The sequence below is a fragment of the Gastrolobium bilobum genome, unplaced genomic scaffold (genome assembly GCF_033153095.1).
Source record: "Gastrolobium bilobum isolate Gb01-03AN ecotype WA unplaced genomic scaffold, APGP_CSIRO_Gbil_v1 utg26386, whole genome shotgun sequence".
Classification (NCBI taxonomy): Eukaryota; Viridiplantae; Streptophyta; class Magnoliopsida; order Fabales; family Fabaceae; genus Gastrolobium; species Gastrolobium bilobum.
Window position 1 is genome coordinate 44,707 of NW_026895189.1, and position 19,139 is coordinate 63,845.

The 19,139-nt window shown below is 32.0% G+C and overlaps 1 protein-coding gene across 3 annotated transcripts; it reads left to right on the forward strand.

The window, feature by feature from the left end:
* Window positions 1-16,004: 16,004 nt before the first annotated feature.
* On the forward strand, window positions 16,005-18,459 carry LOC133298962 (chorismate mutase 2-like). Of its 3 annotated transcripts, none has more exons than XM_061498355.1 (6): window positions 16,005-16,082; window positions 16,380-16,611; window positions 17,173-17,259; window positions 17,355-17,498; window positions 17,719-17,811; window positions 17,966-18,459. In XM_061498355.1, exons 2-6 carry the CDS (start codon window positions 16,387-16,389, stop codon window positions 18,197-18,199), a joined length of 783 nt encoding a protein of 260 aa, XP_061354339.1. In that variant the 5' UTR covers window positions 16,005-16,082; window positions 16,380-16,386; the 3' UTR covers window positions 18,200-18,459. The 3 variants fall into 3 exon arrangements, with proteins under 3 accessions (XP_061354339.1, XP_061354344.1, XP_061354333.1); XM_061498360.1 differs by having other exon boundaries at window positions 16,014-16,082; window positions 16,386-16,611; XM_061498349.1 differs by lacking the exon at window positions 16,005-16,082 and having other exon boundaries at window positions 16,327-16,611.
* Window positions 18,460-19,139: the final 680 nt, after the last annotated feature.

Consider the following 19,139-nt stretch of genomic DNA (forward strand, 5'->3'; position numbering starts at 1 on the left):
AAGATTGTTTATCCTTTTAAATGACACAATTTACATTATTTTACTCTCACAAAGAAATAGGACTCACACATTTATTTATTTTTTGTCAACTCTCTCTTCTCCTTTATTTATCTATTTCTCTCTCTTAAAATGACACAATTTTATATCTTTTAAAATGACACACATTTTTCCTTTAAAATATACCAACTTAGGTTATATTGAAAATGTGGTCTCAAAAATTTAAGGAAGATTCAAATTAGTTTCTAAAAAATGATTAATAGGGTTTTTTTTGTGAGGGACAAAAATAGGAATTATGTTTTTTTTTGTTAGGGACTTAAAAGGAGTTTTATCATGTTAAAAAAGAAATAGATACAAAGAAATGAGATTCATACTTTTATTTTTTATTTTTATTTTTTTGTAAAACTAAGTCTATTTATTTCTTAAAATAACACATATTTTTCCTTTATTTTATTCTCTCACTTTCTCTCTAATTTTGCTTACGTTATCGTCTTTCTAAAGAATTTTTTTTCTATATTATTAGAAAATAAAAAGTTAATTTGGTTTCATATTTCCCAAATGTCTTCTTCAAAGTAAGAACAATAAAATTTGATAATAAATTTAATTTATAAAAGAAATAAATTTATTTGGAATATCTTAATATAAGAATTGATTTCATTTTACAAATTTTCATTAAAATTATATAGATATGAAAAGTCATTAGAAACTGACTAGAGTTGAGTTTTGTGTGGAGTATCTTATTTATTTAGAGTAGAGGTTATACTTCATTAATTATTAGACCAATATTGAAATTGATTATTTCCTCCTTATTTTAACCATTTTACATATCAATATCCATTACTTCTGAAGGAAAAATTTATATTATTCTAAGTAATAATATAAAACTAAATTTCGATTTGACTTGTCTTTAATGTATTACCAGTTATTTAAAATTATATAAAAAATTATGCAAAATTGATTTAAAAGAATTTGAATTTAAAATTAAAAAATGAAATATATATTTTTAAATAAGAGTGGATATTTTAATAAGAAAATGATTTTAGTACGTAGGGAGACAAACAAGAAAATTAATTTTTTTATTCAATTAAAATCATAACTTTTATAATATTGCAAGCTTGGAAACTGATTTTTAAGTCAAATTAATTCAAATTAAATATTAAAAAATAAAGACATCCAATATAGTTTTTATAATTATTTCTCTTATAATTGTACTTTTTGATTCTGGAGCTACCCATTCTTTCATCTCATTATTTACTGCTCAGAAGTTAAAGTTAAAGTTTATCAATTCCTATTTTACCTTCTTATCTTAAAATCTTTCTTCTTAACGGAGAAAAACTAACCACATTTCAAGTATGTAGAAACTATCATCTTCAACTCGAAGGAAAATTGATTGAGGTAGATTTAGTTTGTCTATCTACAATTGATATAGATGTGATTCTTGACATGAATTGATTGTCTGCCAATTGTGTGGTTATTGATTGTCATAATAAAATAAACTTTCACAAAAGAGTCAGAACTTTCAAATGAATATTTATTTTTGTCAACTTCCCAACTTATGAAGAGTTTGTTAAAGAGAGCATAAGGGTATGTTCTCTTTAATCTTTTAAACACAAAGGCTAAACCTGATGCAACTAGTATTCATATTATCTCTTAATACTTAGAGGTTTTTTCGGACGATATTTCAAGTTTAACCCCAGTCAGAGAAATTGAATTTTCCATTAATTTGACACCGGGAGTAGGGCTAATTTCTATTGCACCCTATAGGATGTCATTCGTAGAACTTGTTGAACTAAAAAAACAAATAGAGAAACTTCTATCAAAGCAGATCATCAGACCAAGTGTGTCACCCTAGGGAGCACCAATGCTCTTTGTCAAGAAAAGGTATGAAAGTATGAAATTGCGTGTAGATTATAGACAACTGAACAAAGTTACCATAAAAAATAAATATCATTTGCCTAGGATACATGACCTTTTAGATCAGTTCAGAGGGGTCACAATATTTTCTAAAATGGATTTAAGGTCAGAATATCGTCAAATCAGGATTAAGACTGAGGATATTCCAAAGACAGCCTTTAGGACTAGGTACGAGCACTATAAGTATCCAGTGATGTTTTTTGGGTTGACAAATGTCCCAGCTATATTTATGAATTATATAAATAGGATTTTTAGGCCTTACCTGGATCAATTTGTAGTAGTATTTATTGATGATATTTTAATATATTACAGGAAGGAAAAGGGACATAAGGAGCATATGAGGATAGGTTCACAAATTTTAAAACACAAGCAATTGTGTGCTACTTTCAAAATATGAATTCTAGATGAAAGAAGTTAAATTTGTAGGGCATGTTATATCAAAAGCAGGAGTGTTAGTTGATCCTAGTAAAGTTGAGGTTGTAATGCACTCACTGGGAGAGACCTAAGACTATCACTAGGATTAGGAGTTTTCTAGGATAGGCAGGATATTGTAGAAGGTTTATTAAAGAATTTTCACAATTAGTATTACATTTAACCAGGTTAAATAGAAAGGAAAATTCTTTTGTTTGGATACAAGAGTGGGATGATTATTTTTAAAATATAAAAAGTAAGTTAACACCTGCACCAATTTTAACAATCCTTAATCTATTAGGGAAATTCGAAATTTATAGTGATGCGTCTAGAAAGGGATTATAATGTGTTTTAATGTAAAGACAATTGAGACCTTATGAGAAAAATTATCCAACCCATGACCTAGAATTGATTGCAGTAGTTTTTGCACTTAAAATTTAGAGGCATTATTTGTATGTGGTCAAATTTGATATTTTTAGTGATCATAAAAGCCTTAATTATTTATTTGACCAAAAAGATATTTTTGTATGTCAGAAATGAAAAAGGATATTGCTAAGTATGTTTCAAAGTGTTTAGTTTGTCAAAAAGTAAAAATATAACATCAAAAGCCTTCAGGATTACTTTAATCATTAGACATACCAGAATGGAAGAGGGAAAGTGTAGCCACTGAATTTGCGATGGATTTACCAAGAACCCAAGAGGGGTATGATGCAATTTGGATAATGATTGATCGATTAACCAAAGAGATTAGCCCAATTATATATAAAAGAAATTGTTAAACTTCATGGGGTACCTCTGAGTACTGTGTCAGATAGAGATCCTATATTTACTTCTAGATTTTGGGGATCTTTGTAGCGAGCTTTTGAAACTAAGTTGAGACGTAGTACAACCTATCATCCTTAAACTGATTGTCAAACTGAAAGAACCATTTAGGCTTTGGAGGATATGCTCAAAACTTGTATCCTTGAACAGGGAGGTAGCTGTGATAAATACTTACCATTCATAGAATTTGCTTATAATAACAATTTTCATTATAGTATTGGAATCGTTCCATATGAGGCACTTTATGGAAGGAAGTGTAAATCTCCAGTGTGTTATTATGAAAAAAGGGAAAACCAGTTGTTGGGACCATAATTAGTCCAAGAAACCTCGAGAGAAATTCAGAGGATTAAGGAAAATCTGGAAAAAGTTCAAAGCAGACAAAAAAATTATTCTGATAACAGGCGTAAACCTTTGGCTTCGAAGAAGGAGAACATATGTTCTTAAAACTTTCCACAAGAATAGTTAGAACCCTTAGAGTTAGAAAATCAAGCTCTAGGTATATTAATCCATTTCAAATACTTCGAAAGATATGGCCGGTTATTTATCAACTTGTTCTTCCACCTCATCTTTTCAATCTCCATAGTGTTTTTCATGTTTCTCAGCTTAAAAAATATGTCGCAGATCCCTCTCATATTCTTGATATAGATTCAGTACAAGTTAAAGAGTGTCTAACTATTAAGACAAAGTCATTTCAAATCTTTGATAAAAGTTTGAAGGATTTGAGAAATAGAATGATTTCGTTAATCAAAGTACATTGGGAAGGACTTTCACCATACGAAGCCAGGTGGGAAAAAGAAGATGAACTACGACAAAGTTATCTAGAGCTCTTTTAAAAAAGGTATGTATAAATTTTAGGGACAAAATTAAATTTGGGGGAGGGAAAATATAACATCTAAAATTAAATAATAATAATATTAATAAAAAGAAATAATAAATAAATAAATAATAGATATAAATAATAATAATAATAATAATAATAAAACAAAATATATATAATATTTAAAGTAAATAATAATGATTATGATAAATAAATAGATTAATAAATATTAATATTAGAAATTTTAAAGATAATAATTGGGTTATATAATTAAGTAGATATTGATATTATTTCTTATTTTATTAATCAATAATAAATAAATAAAATAAATGAATTTATAATATTTATATAATTTATTTTATATATACATATTATATAAAATAATATACGATTAATAGGTAGATATAGTACTTATTAAAATACACATTTTGATTACATAATGTATTCATCAAAATGGACGTCTGCATATGCATAAATGGAAGTTGAAAAATTTGACAAAATTTTGAAGAAGAGACACGTTGCATATAGTAAATATCTATGTACAATGAATTTGAAAAATAATTAGGTACTAGTGTCTTAGGTGGCAAATTAAATAGTAATGTAATTAAAAACTAACTAAAAGGAAAAAGTAACTAAACTAACTAAAAGGAAAAAGTAACTAAATTGTAATAGTATTTGTAGTAAAATGTAAAGATAACTTTAACCATATAATAAAGATACGTGTAAGGTTGAAATCTTGGTAACTTGAAGACAATGTAACTAGGAAACGTCTATAAATGCTGTCAAAGTTCAATATTTAAGATAAAAAAAAAAAGACATGTAGAAAGAAAAAGAGAAAATATCGTGTTCAAAAGAAGAAAGGCGATATTGGGAGAATAAAATCACTCTCTTTAGTCTTTTTTCTTTTCTCTGGTTTCGTTCATTATCTGTTATATAAGATTTTTTTTCGGTAAATATTTGTTATATAAGATTTTAATATTGTATTCTTGTGTTCAATCTTTAGAAATATTGTTAGCTAAATTATTTCTATTTGGTACCAAATAAATAATTATAGAATATATAATTTTTAACTATAATTCTAATGTGAACAGACCCACAAAGATTTGAATTTAGACAATAATATGATAAGGACGCTTTACCCGGTTTGACCTCCTCCAATTAGAATTTTAACATGTAAAACCCCACAGAAGTTGGGACTTTAATAGTTTCAGTTAAATTCTATATATTTTGTTATATATTTATTATTTCTATTATTTTATATACACACATGAGACTATGAGAGAATGATATTTTCCATTATTACGGCTGGAGTGGTTATAGTTAGGAAACCTTAACATTAGTTTTATCTCAATATATATATATATATATATATATATATATATATATATATATATATATACACTAACTTGCCCATAAGTGAATCATGTTGAGCATCTTCATCACAGGGGACGGATGGGGATGGCGTTCTCAATTGATGAAGGAGAAACTGAATTTTGTGTTATGCTTGGAACTCGTGGAGTGACTGCTACATTTTACCTAAACCGTAAAGAAACTATTCAGTTTAATGTGAGAGACTAATAGAACTCAAACTTGTAGTCATACTTTGTATAATAAATAGATAAGAGCGAGAAGAATATGTAAATAGTTAGTAAGTTTGTATCACTAGAATGAAACAGATGTACCCGTTGCATCTTTTTTATGTATAAATAATATCTCTTTCATGTATAATTAATTATCATAATGGTAGTGTTAAATCCTCCTATAGTTTAAATAGTGTAAAAATACTACTTTATGTAGGATGTTACAAGGTTCAACTGGTGCTAACTCTACACCAATTTTCTGGTTGAACCGATTTTTGAAAATTGTGAAAAAATATTCCACCGCAATTTCACTCTTGAGATTCGAACATGGCACGTAAGGAAAGGGGAGTGAAATGTTAATCTCTGAGTCAATCTTTTTTTGGTAAGCTATCACTAAGTTAAATTAATTTGTTTGTCATATTACTTCTATTTATATATTTATTATTGTTAAAAATCGATACACACAAATCGAAAAACAAAAAGAGAAAGTGAAGAGAGAAATCGACACAGAAATTTACCATGGTTCACCCAATGTAGGCTATGTTTAGTTTGTCTGTATTATATTCACCTCACCGTCACTCGTTACAGGTCATTCAGTTTACAAGAGAATATAAATAAGATTTAGAAAGCTCTAACAACAGCTATTCATGGGCACAAGCCCAAACTACTAAGAAAAATAAAATTACAATCATTTAGAGGCCCACAACAGTACTAAGCCTCTTCAGGGTCAGGGGTGCTGCCCCCGGACCCTTGCCCGTTCACTTGGGAGTGAAACCCTAGTTGCCTTTCTGTTGACCACGCCAATAAAGGCCCTCATCAGTATACGAAGTATGAGTCATAGTCAACATTATCTCACTTGGTGAATACTTCATATGTTTTTTCAATCCCAATGCAGCTGTACACTATTCAAACTTCTCTGAAGTCTATGCCTTGGTAAAAAAAACAGCAATGTTGACCTTTGTGTCAACCTTCTCTAGCAATACAACCTTGTCTTCAATCTTCTCTCTGATGAAATAGTACTGTATGTTGATATGCTTGGTCCTCGCATGGAAACCTGGATTCTTAGCCAAGAAAATGGCGCTCTGACTGTCACTCCCAACGGTCATCTCTCCTTATACAAAGCCAAGCTCTTTTCACAACCTCCGCAATCAAATAGATTCCTTGACAACATGTGTCAATGCAACGTACTCATCCTCTTACTCATCTAAATAATAGCTTCGTCGAATGAGGGAATAACATATCCACTTGTAGACCTTCTACTATCAATGTCATCTCCCCAATCAGCATCCACAAAGCATCTAAGCTCTAATAATGCCTGTCCCTTGAGCCCTTCACACCTTCATAGCATAACCCAAGGTCAGATGTACCACCAAGATAGCGGAATATACGCTTCACCATCGTCGAATGCTCATTTCATGGCTTGGACATATACCTGCTCAATACTCCAACTGCTTAAGAAATATCAAGACGAGTACAAACGATTGCATACATCAGACTCCCAACTGCACTAGCATAAGGAACTGATGTCATCTCTTCTTCTTTTTTTTCAGTCTTAGGACACTGGTCAGCCGATAACTTAGAACTAGTAGACATGGGAGTCAACATAAGTTTGTTGTTAGTCATCTATATACTTCTGCTGACTTAACCATAATCTTTCCTTGTCACACTCCTTCTTAATCTGCATACCCAAGATCACATTTACAGCACCTAGATCTTTCATTTCAAATTGATTTTCCAATAGCCTTTTAACAGTGCTGATCATCTTCAAACTGTTTCCAACGAGTAACATGTCATCAACATACAAAGTTAGAATAATAAAGTCACCTTCTAACCTTTTCAAATAAACACAATGATCAGCATCACAGAGGTCAAAGCCAAGCTTCACCACATAAGTGTCGAACTTCATGTAACCCATCATAGGAGACTACTTCAGGTCATACACAGATTTATTCAGCTTACAGACTAGCTCATCTTTGCCTCTTACTATGAACCCCTCTGGTTGCTTCGTGAAAATAACCCCCTCCAAATCACCATGAAGGAAAGTCATCTTCACATGTAACTGCTCCACCTTTAGGTCATATGCAGTTGTTACAGACAAAATCAGTCTTATGAAATTTAACTTTGCAAAAGGTGAAAATAGCTCACTATAATCAACCCCTTATGTATGTGAATATTCCTTTGTAATCAACCGAACCTTGTAGCACTCAATCTCCCCTTGGAACCAACCTTTTTCTTGAACACCTACTTGCAACCGATCGCCTTTCGTTCTGCAGGTAGTTCCTCCAAACTCCAAGTTTGATTTTTCATCAGAAACTTCGTCTCATCTTTCATTGCTTCCTCCTAATGTTTGGCATCTTCCGAGTTCCTAGCTTGTCTTATAGTGATTGGATCATCACCTATAATATTCAAGGCACAACAATTATCGCTAGCACAAAGAATATAGTTTTCGGGTGTATACCTCTCAGATAGTTTTCTTTCCCTTGTGGACCTTCTCAGTGTTAATGCTTCAACTTCAGCCCCAGTTTCAAAATCTTAATCTTCAACCACATTATGTTCAACAGCTTCAGAATTTGAACATTTCACTCCATCCTATGAGTGTACTGCATCCTCTTTCAAACCCACATCTTACTCCACAGTTCGTGGCTCTTCAGAAGCTTTTGGAAAAATCTCATACGGCCTAGATTCCCTGAACACAACATCTCTATTGTAAGTTACACTTTGAGTATCAAGATTCCATAACTTGTATCGTCATCCTTGTACCTAATAAAGATACACTTCCCAAATTTACTATCAAGCTTGCTTCTTCTCTCATTGCGTACATGCACATATGCTTCACAACCAAACACTCTAACATGAGATACGTATGGCCTCTTCCTAAACAGTGCTTCATATGGAGTCTTCTCCTTCAAGGTCGATGTAGGAGATTTGTTCTTCAGATAACAAGCAGTTACCACTGCCTCCACCTAAAATTCAGCTGCCAAGCCTGCATCGCTGAGCATACTTCGTGCTTACTCCATGAGAGATCGATTCAGCCTCTTTATCACCCCATTCTGTTGAGATGAGCATGGCGTAGTCTTCTGCCTTGCAATCCCATTGCTCGCACAAAATTTATCAAATTTTGTTGAACAAAACTCCCTTCCACTGTTAGTTCTCAACACCATGATTCTTCGGTTAAATTGATTTTCCACCAAAGCCTTGAACTCACGAAAGTTATCAAACACTTGCTGCGCAAAAAATATAACCACATATATCTGAAAAAATCATCAATAAAAGAAACATAATATCTTGATTTTCTATATGATGCAACAGGTGTGGGGCTAAACACATCGCAGTGTATCAGGTCTAGAATCCCCTCAGATCTTCCTCTTATGGAGTCGAAAGACACTCGATTTTGCTTCCATTGCAGCTTAAAATTCCATCCACCATCATCTTAGATTTATCACGGGACTTTGACCACCCCCTCGATTTTTCTCTGTGACTAGACTTTGATATGTCACCACTCCTCCCTCTAACAACTAGAGCCTCATTGCTGGTACCTTAAGAACCTACCCTTCTCATCTCCTCAGACAATAAGGCAGTAACAACAATCTCGAACGACAATTTAATAACACCAGTACCAATTGACACAATGATGTGCTCTAAAGAGTTGAGCAGTGAACACAACAAGGTGCAAGCTTTGTCTTCCTCATCTAGGTTGATGTTTATAGACGAAAGTTGTGCACAAATAGTATTAAATTCATTTAAATGAGCAGACAAAAAATCACATTCGTTCATCCACATATTATACATCTTCCTTCACAAGAACATCTTGTTCACGAGTGACTTGCTTTGATAGAGACCTCCCAGCTTAGTCTAGAGATCTTTCGCGGTCTTCTCAGAAGTTAGTTAACCAGAACGTTATCTTCCAGGCATAACTATATCAGGCTTCGCACCTTTTGATCGTCTTTGGTCCATGCCTTCAACTCCTTTGACTCGCCTTCCTCTGACATTCTGTCACCGACAATTTTCGTTGGTACCGACGGCTTCTCATCTTCGATCACGTACCACATGTCCCTGTCAATGAGCAAAGCCTCCATATTCAGTTTCCATAACTCGAACCGCTTTCATCCAAACTTTTCAACCTCGACCTGTGATTGTCCCGTCGACATCCTTCCAGATCAATTTCACACTTTCCTCTACGCCAATAAAAAAACTCCAAATCGCGAAACCTCAATCTATCACAGGAACCCGGATCGCAGAACTAAAGCTCTTGATACCAAATGTTGGAAATCGACACACACAAATCAAAAAATGAAAAGAAAAAGGGAAGATTAGGAATTAACATAGTTATTTACCCTAATTCACCCAATGCAGGCTACGTCCAACTTGTCTGTATTGTATTCACCTCACCGCCACTCGTTACAAGTCATTCGGTTTACAAATGAATATAAATAGGATTTAGAAAACTCTAACAACAGCTATTCATGGGTCAAACCCAAACTATTAAGAAAAATAAAACTACAATAAGTCAGAGGCCCATAACAGTACCAGACCTTTACGGGATCGAGTGAATTGCCCGCGTACCCTACCTACTCACCTAAGAGCAAGACCCCTTTCTACTGACCCCGCCAATAAGGGCTCTCATCAGCATGCGAAGTATGAGTCATACCCAACAATTATATATCTTTACATAAATTCAATTTAAACAGATCAAATAATAACTCATTTACCCGGTGCCTTGACCAAGTTTATAATTGATCCGAATTTAAAACACTTTCTTTTAATTTTTTTCATTAATAATAATATCTTCCAATTTATTCTTTAAAATACACCATTTACTTTAAAGAATTTAAAGTGAAGGATAAAATACACCTTCTTGAAATATACTCTTTTCCAAATTTTCTAAAAAATATATTATTAACCGAGCTCCAAGCTATTTAAATTATAAATAAATTAATTAAAAAAAAAGTGTTTCAATAACAGTAAGGTCACATGATGTACACCAAACTATATCTCCCTTGATTTAATTGAAAAAGTGATACTTTTTACTTTTCTTATATATGCTTTTAGTTAAAATTAAATATAAAATAAATTAGACGATGACAACTAAACTTTTAAGAAAATGCATTTAGGGTGTGTGCATTTAGGGTGTGTTTTGTACATGAGAAATTTTTTAGTGTCTGGAAATCATGATTTCCAGTCATATAATGAGGAATTGAGTTTATGGGAATGGTATAAAAAAGTTGTTTGGTAGATGTAAATATTACTAGTAATATATGATGAACTTACGAAACTAGCCTTTAACTTTTCAAAACACCAAACCTTGCTTTTGATGTGAGCTGGGATATTTTTGTTTCACAATTTGCTTTTCAGCTTTCCTTGATGTTGGATTCCTCAATTACCACATATTTTTTGGTAATCTGAAATTTTAGTTTTCTTTATAAATTCGATTATCGGTAAACGAAAGTGCCCGGGAAAGGCATGTTGTTAACTTGGACCAAACATGGCAATTCATGTTTACCAGTCATCTTCAAAAATACCTTGTACCAAACACACCCTTAAGGATCCGTTTGGTACAAAGTTTTTTTAGGATTTCAGAAAAAATTCGGGAATCTGATTTTTCTGAAATTTTATTTTATGTGTTAATTTTTTTGAAAATACCATCCAAGAATAATATCCATGGGGTGGTATTTTAGGATTTCTATGGCAAGAAAAAATTAATACAATTAACCAAGCATAAAGAAAATTAACCCAACATTTCTGAGAATATTTTAGTCTACTAAATAAATTTTTGGTAACATTCCTAAAAAACTCAATTTCTCAGAAATCGTGATTTTCGAATAAAAAAAAAATTCCTCTCTACTGCACGCTCAATGCTAGTAGCTTGAGTTTTGTATGGTAATGTTAAATGTCAACGTCTTAATGTATTGAAAAATAAAAACTAAAGAAAGAGAGAGATAAACGTGGAAATGGAATCCTGAACCATGTTTTTGCGGGACAATATGTCACTTTTTAGGAAAAAATTTATTAGATTGTCGCATTAGAAAAAATTTTTGTCAAAATGCCACGTCACATTCTCGCTACGCCATCTAGCGAGAATGGATTGGACACGTGACAGCATTTGCATGGACAACCATTCTCGTTGAGCAGCCCAATAAGAATGGCAGGGTGCTGACACATGACAATAGTACAGGTATTCTCTGCAAAATCTGTTTAGATGGCTAATCTCGCTAGGCTGCCCAACAAGAATACATGTACTTTTGTCAGGTATCAGCATACTGACATTTTTGCTAGGTTATTTAGCGAGAATAGTTGGTCAAGTAAATGTTGCCACATGTCCAGTCTATTTTCGCTAGGTGCCGTAACAAAAAATTTGACGTGACGTTTTAACAAAATTTAATTAAAACATGAAATATCGATATTTTTTAGTCACAAACATGTCAGTATGGTCGATGTCTTTGTTTTTGCCCACAGCCTTGACTTTCTGCGAATGCCAACCACGTCGGTAAAGGAATCTAAATAATAATATTTAATAAATTATTGCATTTAAAAATGATTACATCAATAGCTCTCAACAATAAATACTTTCGAACACAATGATATGCTTTTAAAATTTTTATATTACCCTAATTAATCCTTTTAATAAATAAAAATTGAGAAGGGATCCTCGCATTTAGTGGAGAATCGGGCCAAGATTTTATCTATTAAAAGGTTAACCAAAGAACTATTTCAGGCCAAATTCCAAAATTACGTCTTGATTCAACGGAATTTTTTTTTTGTTGCAATTTTTTTTATTTTATAATTTGCAATCATAAAGTTTAATTTAGTTTGCAAATTGAGATTTGTTGAAATAGATTTTTTCTGCACAGATTCAAAGTTAATGAACGTCTTATATGCAGAGCCAAGCTGATACCTAAATAGAAATTTTATTTATTTTTTTATAAATTATACCTATTCTTTACGAGAGATAATTTTGTTCAAGTTAGGAACATGAGGTTAGCTCTTCTAAAGAGACTTAAACCTAATACCTTACATAAAAAAAATTAAATATGTATTACTTGAATATAACTAAATAGATATTAGATAGATACGTAGAGTTTTTAAAAAATAGTTCAATAACCAACTTTTGAAAAAAATGTTATCAAATTTATGCTGATCTTATTAATTTATGAAAAATTATTTTTTTTTCAAAAGATTTAAATTCTTAAATTTAAAATAAGTAATTTTTTCATCATCTGAATCAGCATTTGTTGACGTGAAAAATACAATTATGATTTTTTTTCCTTGATTATAAATATTATGTTATGAATTAAACAAAAGGGAAATGGTTATAAACGCTTAATTTTATCTCAATTATTTAAAAATAAAAAACATATAATTTTATCCATATTTTTAATTGATAAAAAATATAACTAAAACCATTAAAGAAAAAAATGAATTAAAGAAATGTTGAAGTTCCATATGGATACAAATTATGTCCCTTCTCTTCTAATGGCTTGTTTGGGAGTTTTTTTTTTAGTTTTTTTCTCTCTCTTTATAAATAGAAATTGGAAAAAATAAATCTTATGTTGTAGGAGATTTTAATCTCATGTCATAGATACACCATGTGTGGGACCCATCTATTTAAAAAAACAAAAAATGAGTGGCACACCTTTTTATGGTGTGTGTAAGAAGTGTTTGTTTTCTCATGCAACATGAGAAAAACAAATCCCATAGAAATTAGTCCAAATAGATTTTTACAAAAGATCTTATAATAAAAAAAGCTTTTTTATATAATGAAAAAAAGTCAAAAGCCAAAAACTCCTAAAAAGAATATTTTTTAAGTTGTTTCAGCTTTTGTTTTTATAAATGAACAACTTTTTCTGAAATGAATAGCTTTTAAATAACTTCCAAGCTAGAAATTTTATATAATCACCAAACAACTTTTAGTTTTATTTTTAAAGTTCTTTTTTCTTAGCTTTTATCTTAATAAAAAAGAGGTGTCAAATAGGATCTAAGTGCCTGTTTGGATCCTTTCTTTTTAAGCTAGAAGCTATTTGTAAAATAGAAGCTAAGTTAAACATGTTTTGAGAAAAACTCTTATAATGAAAAGTTCTTTTTTTATAATAAAAAAAGGTTAAAAGTCAAAAGCTCCTAGGAGTAGTTTTTTCTTAAGCTCTTATCAACTTTTCTTAAAATGTTTTCTTTTTTTAGAGTAAATACCATTTTTGGTCCTTAGCAAATTTCACGAAGCCCGCTTTAGTTCCTAGTAAATAAAAAGGCTCATCGTGGTCCCTAAGAAATTCAAAATGGACCTATTTTAGTCCTTTTGAGGACTAATATGGGTCTTTTTTTGAATTTGTGAGAGACCTCAATTTCAACTAAATGAGTCCATTTTGAATTTTTTAGGGACCACGATGGGCCTTTTTATTTGCTAGGGACTAAAGCGGGCTTCATGAAATTTGTTGAGGATCAAAAATGGTATTTACTCTTTTTTTTAAATGAAGAGCTATAGAGATAGAAAGAGTTTTCTTGAAATATGTGCTTTTAAGCTAAACAAATTATGCAATTATCAAACAGCTTTTAGTTTTCTTTTTTAAGCTTTTTTTTTTAGCTTTATCTTATAATAGCTTCTAACTTAAAAGGAAAAGGATCCAAACAGACTCTAAGTCCAATATTTGAGAGGTCATATCTTCTCCTCCTCCCTTCCCCTTTGTATAAATAGTCCCTCCATTTATGTTTTGGACCCAAAATTATTTCAGGGGTTAAAAAAAAGATATTTAACCCTAAGGGGTGGCACATTTGGTAGCAAAGTGTCTCGAAGGATTGAGTTTTGGGTTCGATCGGCAAAATTCTTTGAGGTTAGAGGCGAAACCCTTACACTGTGAGCTTTGACCGAAGATTAGTCTCATTCTCTTTACGGTGATAATTTTCAATGCACCCTCTATTTCATTGAAGAGCTAGTTTTAGAGTCATACTCCGAAGCAAGTTGGCTGGAAGGAGTTGAATGAAGATACCTCTTACTTATAAAAAATATATATTTGAACTTAATATTAAATTTAAGTCAAAATATTTTTTTAGAATAATTAGGTGACTCCATCTCATGTTCTAAAATGATCACATGAATTGACATAATTCCTTGAACTTGAAGAGATTTCTATAGTATTTTTGTTAAATGTCAACGCCTGAACGAATTGTAAAGTCATAAGATGATGTAAACGGTGACAAATACAAATTACAAGGCTGAGGTGGAAACGGAATATCGGTCATGTTTGTGCTCTCCGCAATCAACTGCCGACGACCTGGGTAAGGAAATTTAAATAACGTTATTTAGTTAATCATAGCATGTTAATATCTTTCTAGGATTATTAAATGCTAAAAACTTCTGTAAGGGAATTTCAATAACATTATTTAATAAATTATACCATTTAAATATGACTACTTCAATAACTCTCGACAATAAATACTTTAAACTGCAATTATAAATTTTCAATACTTATTTAATAATTTTATATTGGAATAAGTTATTCTACTTTTTTTTTTTATGTCTACTTTATTATCATTTTCTATATCAGAATATCAAGAAAAGAGAGAAATGATAAATGTTAGTTGAGATTATGAATTAACGGTGTTGGATAGTAGAAGATAAGAAATGCATGAAAAAATCTATTTACTTTTTTTTTCCAAGCCTACATTACTATTACTCTATAATTTTCTTATATCAAAATCTCAACTAACCTTTATTATTTATCTTTCTATTGAGATTCTAATAAAATGATATTGAAAAATGATGAATAAAATAAATACGAAAAAATAAGTAAAATAATCTATCCCTTTTATTAAATAACAAATTTATTACTAAGAAATTTGAAGCAAGAAGAAGAAAAAGGGATTCATGACCAAAATGTCACGTTTTACTAAATTTTTTATCCAAATGTCATATGAACAATATTTTTTATCAGACTGTCACGTGTTATAATTCGCTACCATTGGTAGCGAATTTCGTGGCCAATGATTTCGTGACACGTGACCATATTACAAACCAAATTCACTACCAATGGTAGCGATTATGACACGTCAGCTTTTTCATGCGAAAGTGTCACGTGTCACAAAATCATTGACGAATATAATATGCTACCCGTTGTATGCTTATGTGGCAGTTTGGTAAAAATTATTATTCACGTGCCATTTAAATAAATTTTTTGTCAAATGATGACATTTTGATCACCCTTCCAATAAAAAGCATAGGAGTGGGCCCATATAACGGCAGGATTTCTTAAGGAGGAGGTTTGGGTGTTGTGTGGTGACCCACACGCTTGTTCTTGCGAATGGCAAGTTCCGATTCAGAAGGAAGGGACAACCAAGACACGTTACACACGACAAAGCACTTTCTGCTACTTCCCCATTAAGCTTTGTTTCCCAACACCAATATTTTTAATCTTAAACAGTACTACTCCACCCTTTTCCCTATATATATATACATTGAAAACACTTTAGTCTATAATCAAGCCCATTCCAACAACTCTTCCCAGGATCAAATTCCATTCCGCAACCGTAAAACTTCGACAACCTTAATTACAAAGGTACTTTTCCTCTTTCCATCGTTTGACTTTGTCTATGTACTATGTACAGCCTCTTTTCTGTTTACGATGTCAAACATATATGTTATGATTATATGGGTGGCGGCCCTGTTTTGACTTACCATTTATCATTGCATTTATATATTTATATCTCCTTATGCTATATAATGTGGATCTTATTATCATATCATAATCATAATCTTCTGTGTTCTTTTGGGTCTTTTGTTTGACAATTTTGGTTGATAAAATGATGATTCGATTTCCCTTGCTGGTTCTTGTGTTGCTGATTTCTACTGTTAGATACAGAATGGCCAAAGCAGAAACGAGTCTTGAGTCTGGGAATGGATACACGCTGGATTCAGTGAGGGAGGCTTTGGTTAGGCAAGAAGATACCATCGTTTTTTGTCTCATTGAGAGAGCCAAGTTCCCTATCAATTCTCACACCTATGATGAAAGCTACTCTAAAATCCCGGATTTTTGTGGCTCATTGGTTGACTTTGTTGTTAAGGATACAGAGGCTGTTCAAGCTAAGGTTAGTAATTACTATTACCTTGTCTTTTCTTAGCTTGTCTTATTTTCATATCTTGTTTTGTTTTCGGTTGTCAAATTATGTCATTAACTGACACCTTGGTATGTGCCTTATTTTCCATGAATTTGGGCAGATTCTTAAGATTGTAGTTGTAGTTGTACAAATGGATGTGAATAGGGTGTTATTAAATATGCTAGCTGATAATTTCTCTTGCAATCTAGCAGCATAGACTTTAGAATTAAGACATATGTTGAATACTTACACGACTTAGAATGCCAATAGTCTCCAACAAAGCATTCCTAGTGGCTGAGTATGGAGGGATAAATTGATATTCCTAGTGTCTTAACGAGATGGAACTTTTGCTAGATTTAGTTTAGGATTTTCTGCTTCTGTTATCACTCACTGATCAAGTTTCTTAACCTGGGGATATATGGACTTTATGAACTAATGCAATAATAAGGGTATTAGATCTCTGTTAATTACCGTGAGTGGTTCTTATTTGCTTTGTAGTCTGTTATTGCATTTGAAAGAATATTACACGTAAAATAATGTGGTATATTACAGGCTGGAAGATACGAAAACCCTGAAGAAAATCCCTTCTTCCCAGAAAATTTACCACCATCGATTGTGCCAGCTTACCCCTTCACACAGGTAATTCACCAAAGCTCTAGTATGATTTTCCAATTTCCATAGCTCATGCAACTAAGAAGAAGAAGGATTTCTTTTAAAATTAATTCCATCTTTAGATTTTGCATCCAGGAGCCTCTTCGATTAACATAAACAAGTCCATCTGGAAAATGTACTTTCATGAGTTGCTTCCATTGTTTGTTACTTCGGGTGATGATGGCAATTATGCACAAACTGCAGCTAGTGATCTTTCATTATTGCAGGTAAGGTTTTCTCTTGAAGTTCTCTTAGGAGTATGTTTATGGATGAATTTTTGTATAGCAATCTTGGTAATCAACAACTAGTTTAATTTTTGTGAAAAGCAATCTCAACTATCATTTTGTGCATGTATTCTGGTCCAACTTATAAGAGAATTTTCATTAGTGTCCTATTGGCCTTAAACTAGTGCTGATTCTGATTGTTCATTCTACAAAATATCTGCAGGCAATCTCTAGAAGGATTCATTATGGAAAGTTTGTAGCTGAGGTGAAATTCAGGGAATCTCCTCAAGACTATGAGCCTTTAATTCGTGCTAAGGTATATATGGGTGCAGATTGCTGAGTGTAGGCAAATTTAGTTCCATCATTTTAATTTATATCTATGATCACTGTCCAAGTGTTATATTATAATCTTAGTTTTTTATGCTATTCTAGCTTACATTTTTAAAACGGTACACTATTGTTTATTGTAGGACAGAGAAGCATTGATGAAATTGTTGACATTTGAGAGCGTTGAAGAGATGGTGATTAAGAGGGTTGAAAAGAAGGCCATGATGTTTGGGCGGCAAATAAGCCTTAATAGTGTTGATGACAACAATGGAAATCACAAGTTTGATCCATCAGTGGCTTCTCGCTTATACCAGAAATGGGTAATACCTCTTACCAAGGAGGTTCAGGTCGAGTACCTCTTGCGCCGTCTCGATTGAAGACTTTTCAATGCAATTAGAAGAAAGGAATATGATGTCCTTGTTCAAATGATTAAGCTCTTTTGTGATCCTTTATTGCCAATTTCTAGTGGCTCAATTAACTAACAAAACAATACTTGTCTTTTTCTTTTTCTTTTCTTTTGTCTGATATCCTTTCCAAAATGGGATTAGGATGCGATCAAACCTATGTGTCACGAGTTGGAGTCAAAATTTCAGACCCCTTTCGAGCCTTGAGCACATGGGAATGACCATATCTTCGTAGAGGCATACCCAAGGATCCAAGACCCATCTTTTCCTTCAGGGTGCATTGACATGATAAACTAGTAGGTAGAAAAGGATATAAGTAGTGAATAATTGATTAATTGGTTCGTGAAAATCATAGAAACATCGACAACAAAATTCTTTTTTCACTAAATTGGGTCCATTACATGAATCAAGCGACGCCATTGTGTTACGTCAAAATCTATGTTTTAAGATAAGTTTAAAATTTAGTTTGAACCATTTTCCCACCATATAATACATCTTACTTCCACCATATAATTTGAACCATTTTCCCACTCATGATTTTGAAAATTTAAATTTTAAAATTTTTGTAAAAAAGAAACATTTCAAATTTTTTCAAATGTAAACACAAACCTGAGAATAAAGGAAAGAGTGACACGTCAACAAAGTTGCCAAAGTTTGGATGGAGATTTTATACACGGGTGGCAATTTGGGTTGACCCGCCCTCCACCAATACGCCAAAAACAGGGCGGGGCGGGTTGGCCAGTCATTAAATATGGATTGAAAAAATGAACTCATCGTTTTATGGTGGGTTGACGGGTCGACCCTCCAACCCGCCAATTAAAAAAAATTAATTAAAATTTAAAAATAAATTATATTTTATAAATTTTTCTAATATTATTTTATTTTATTTTATTTTACACTTCTCTTATTATTT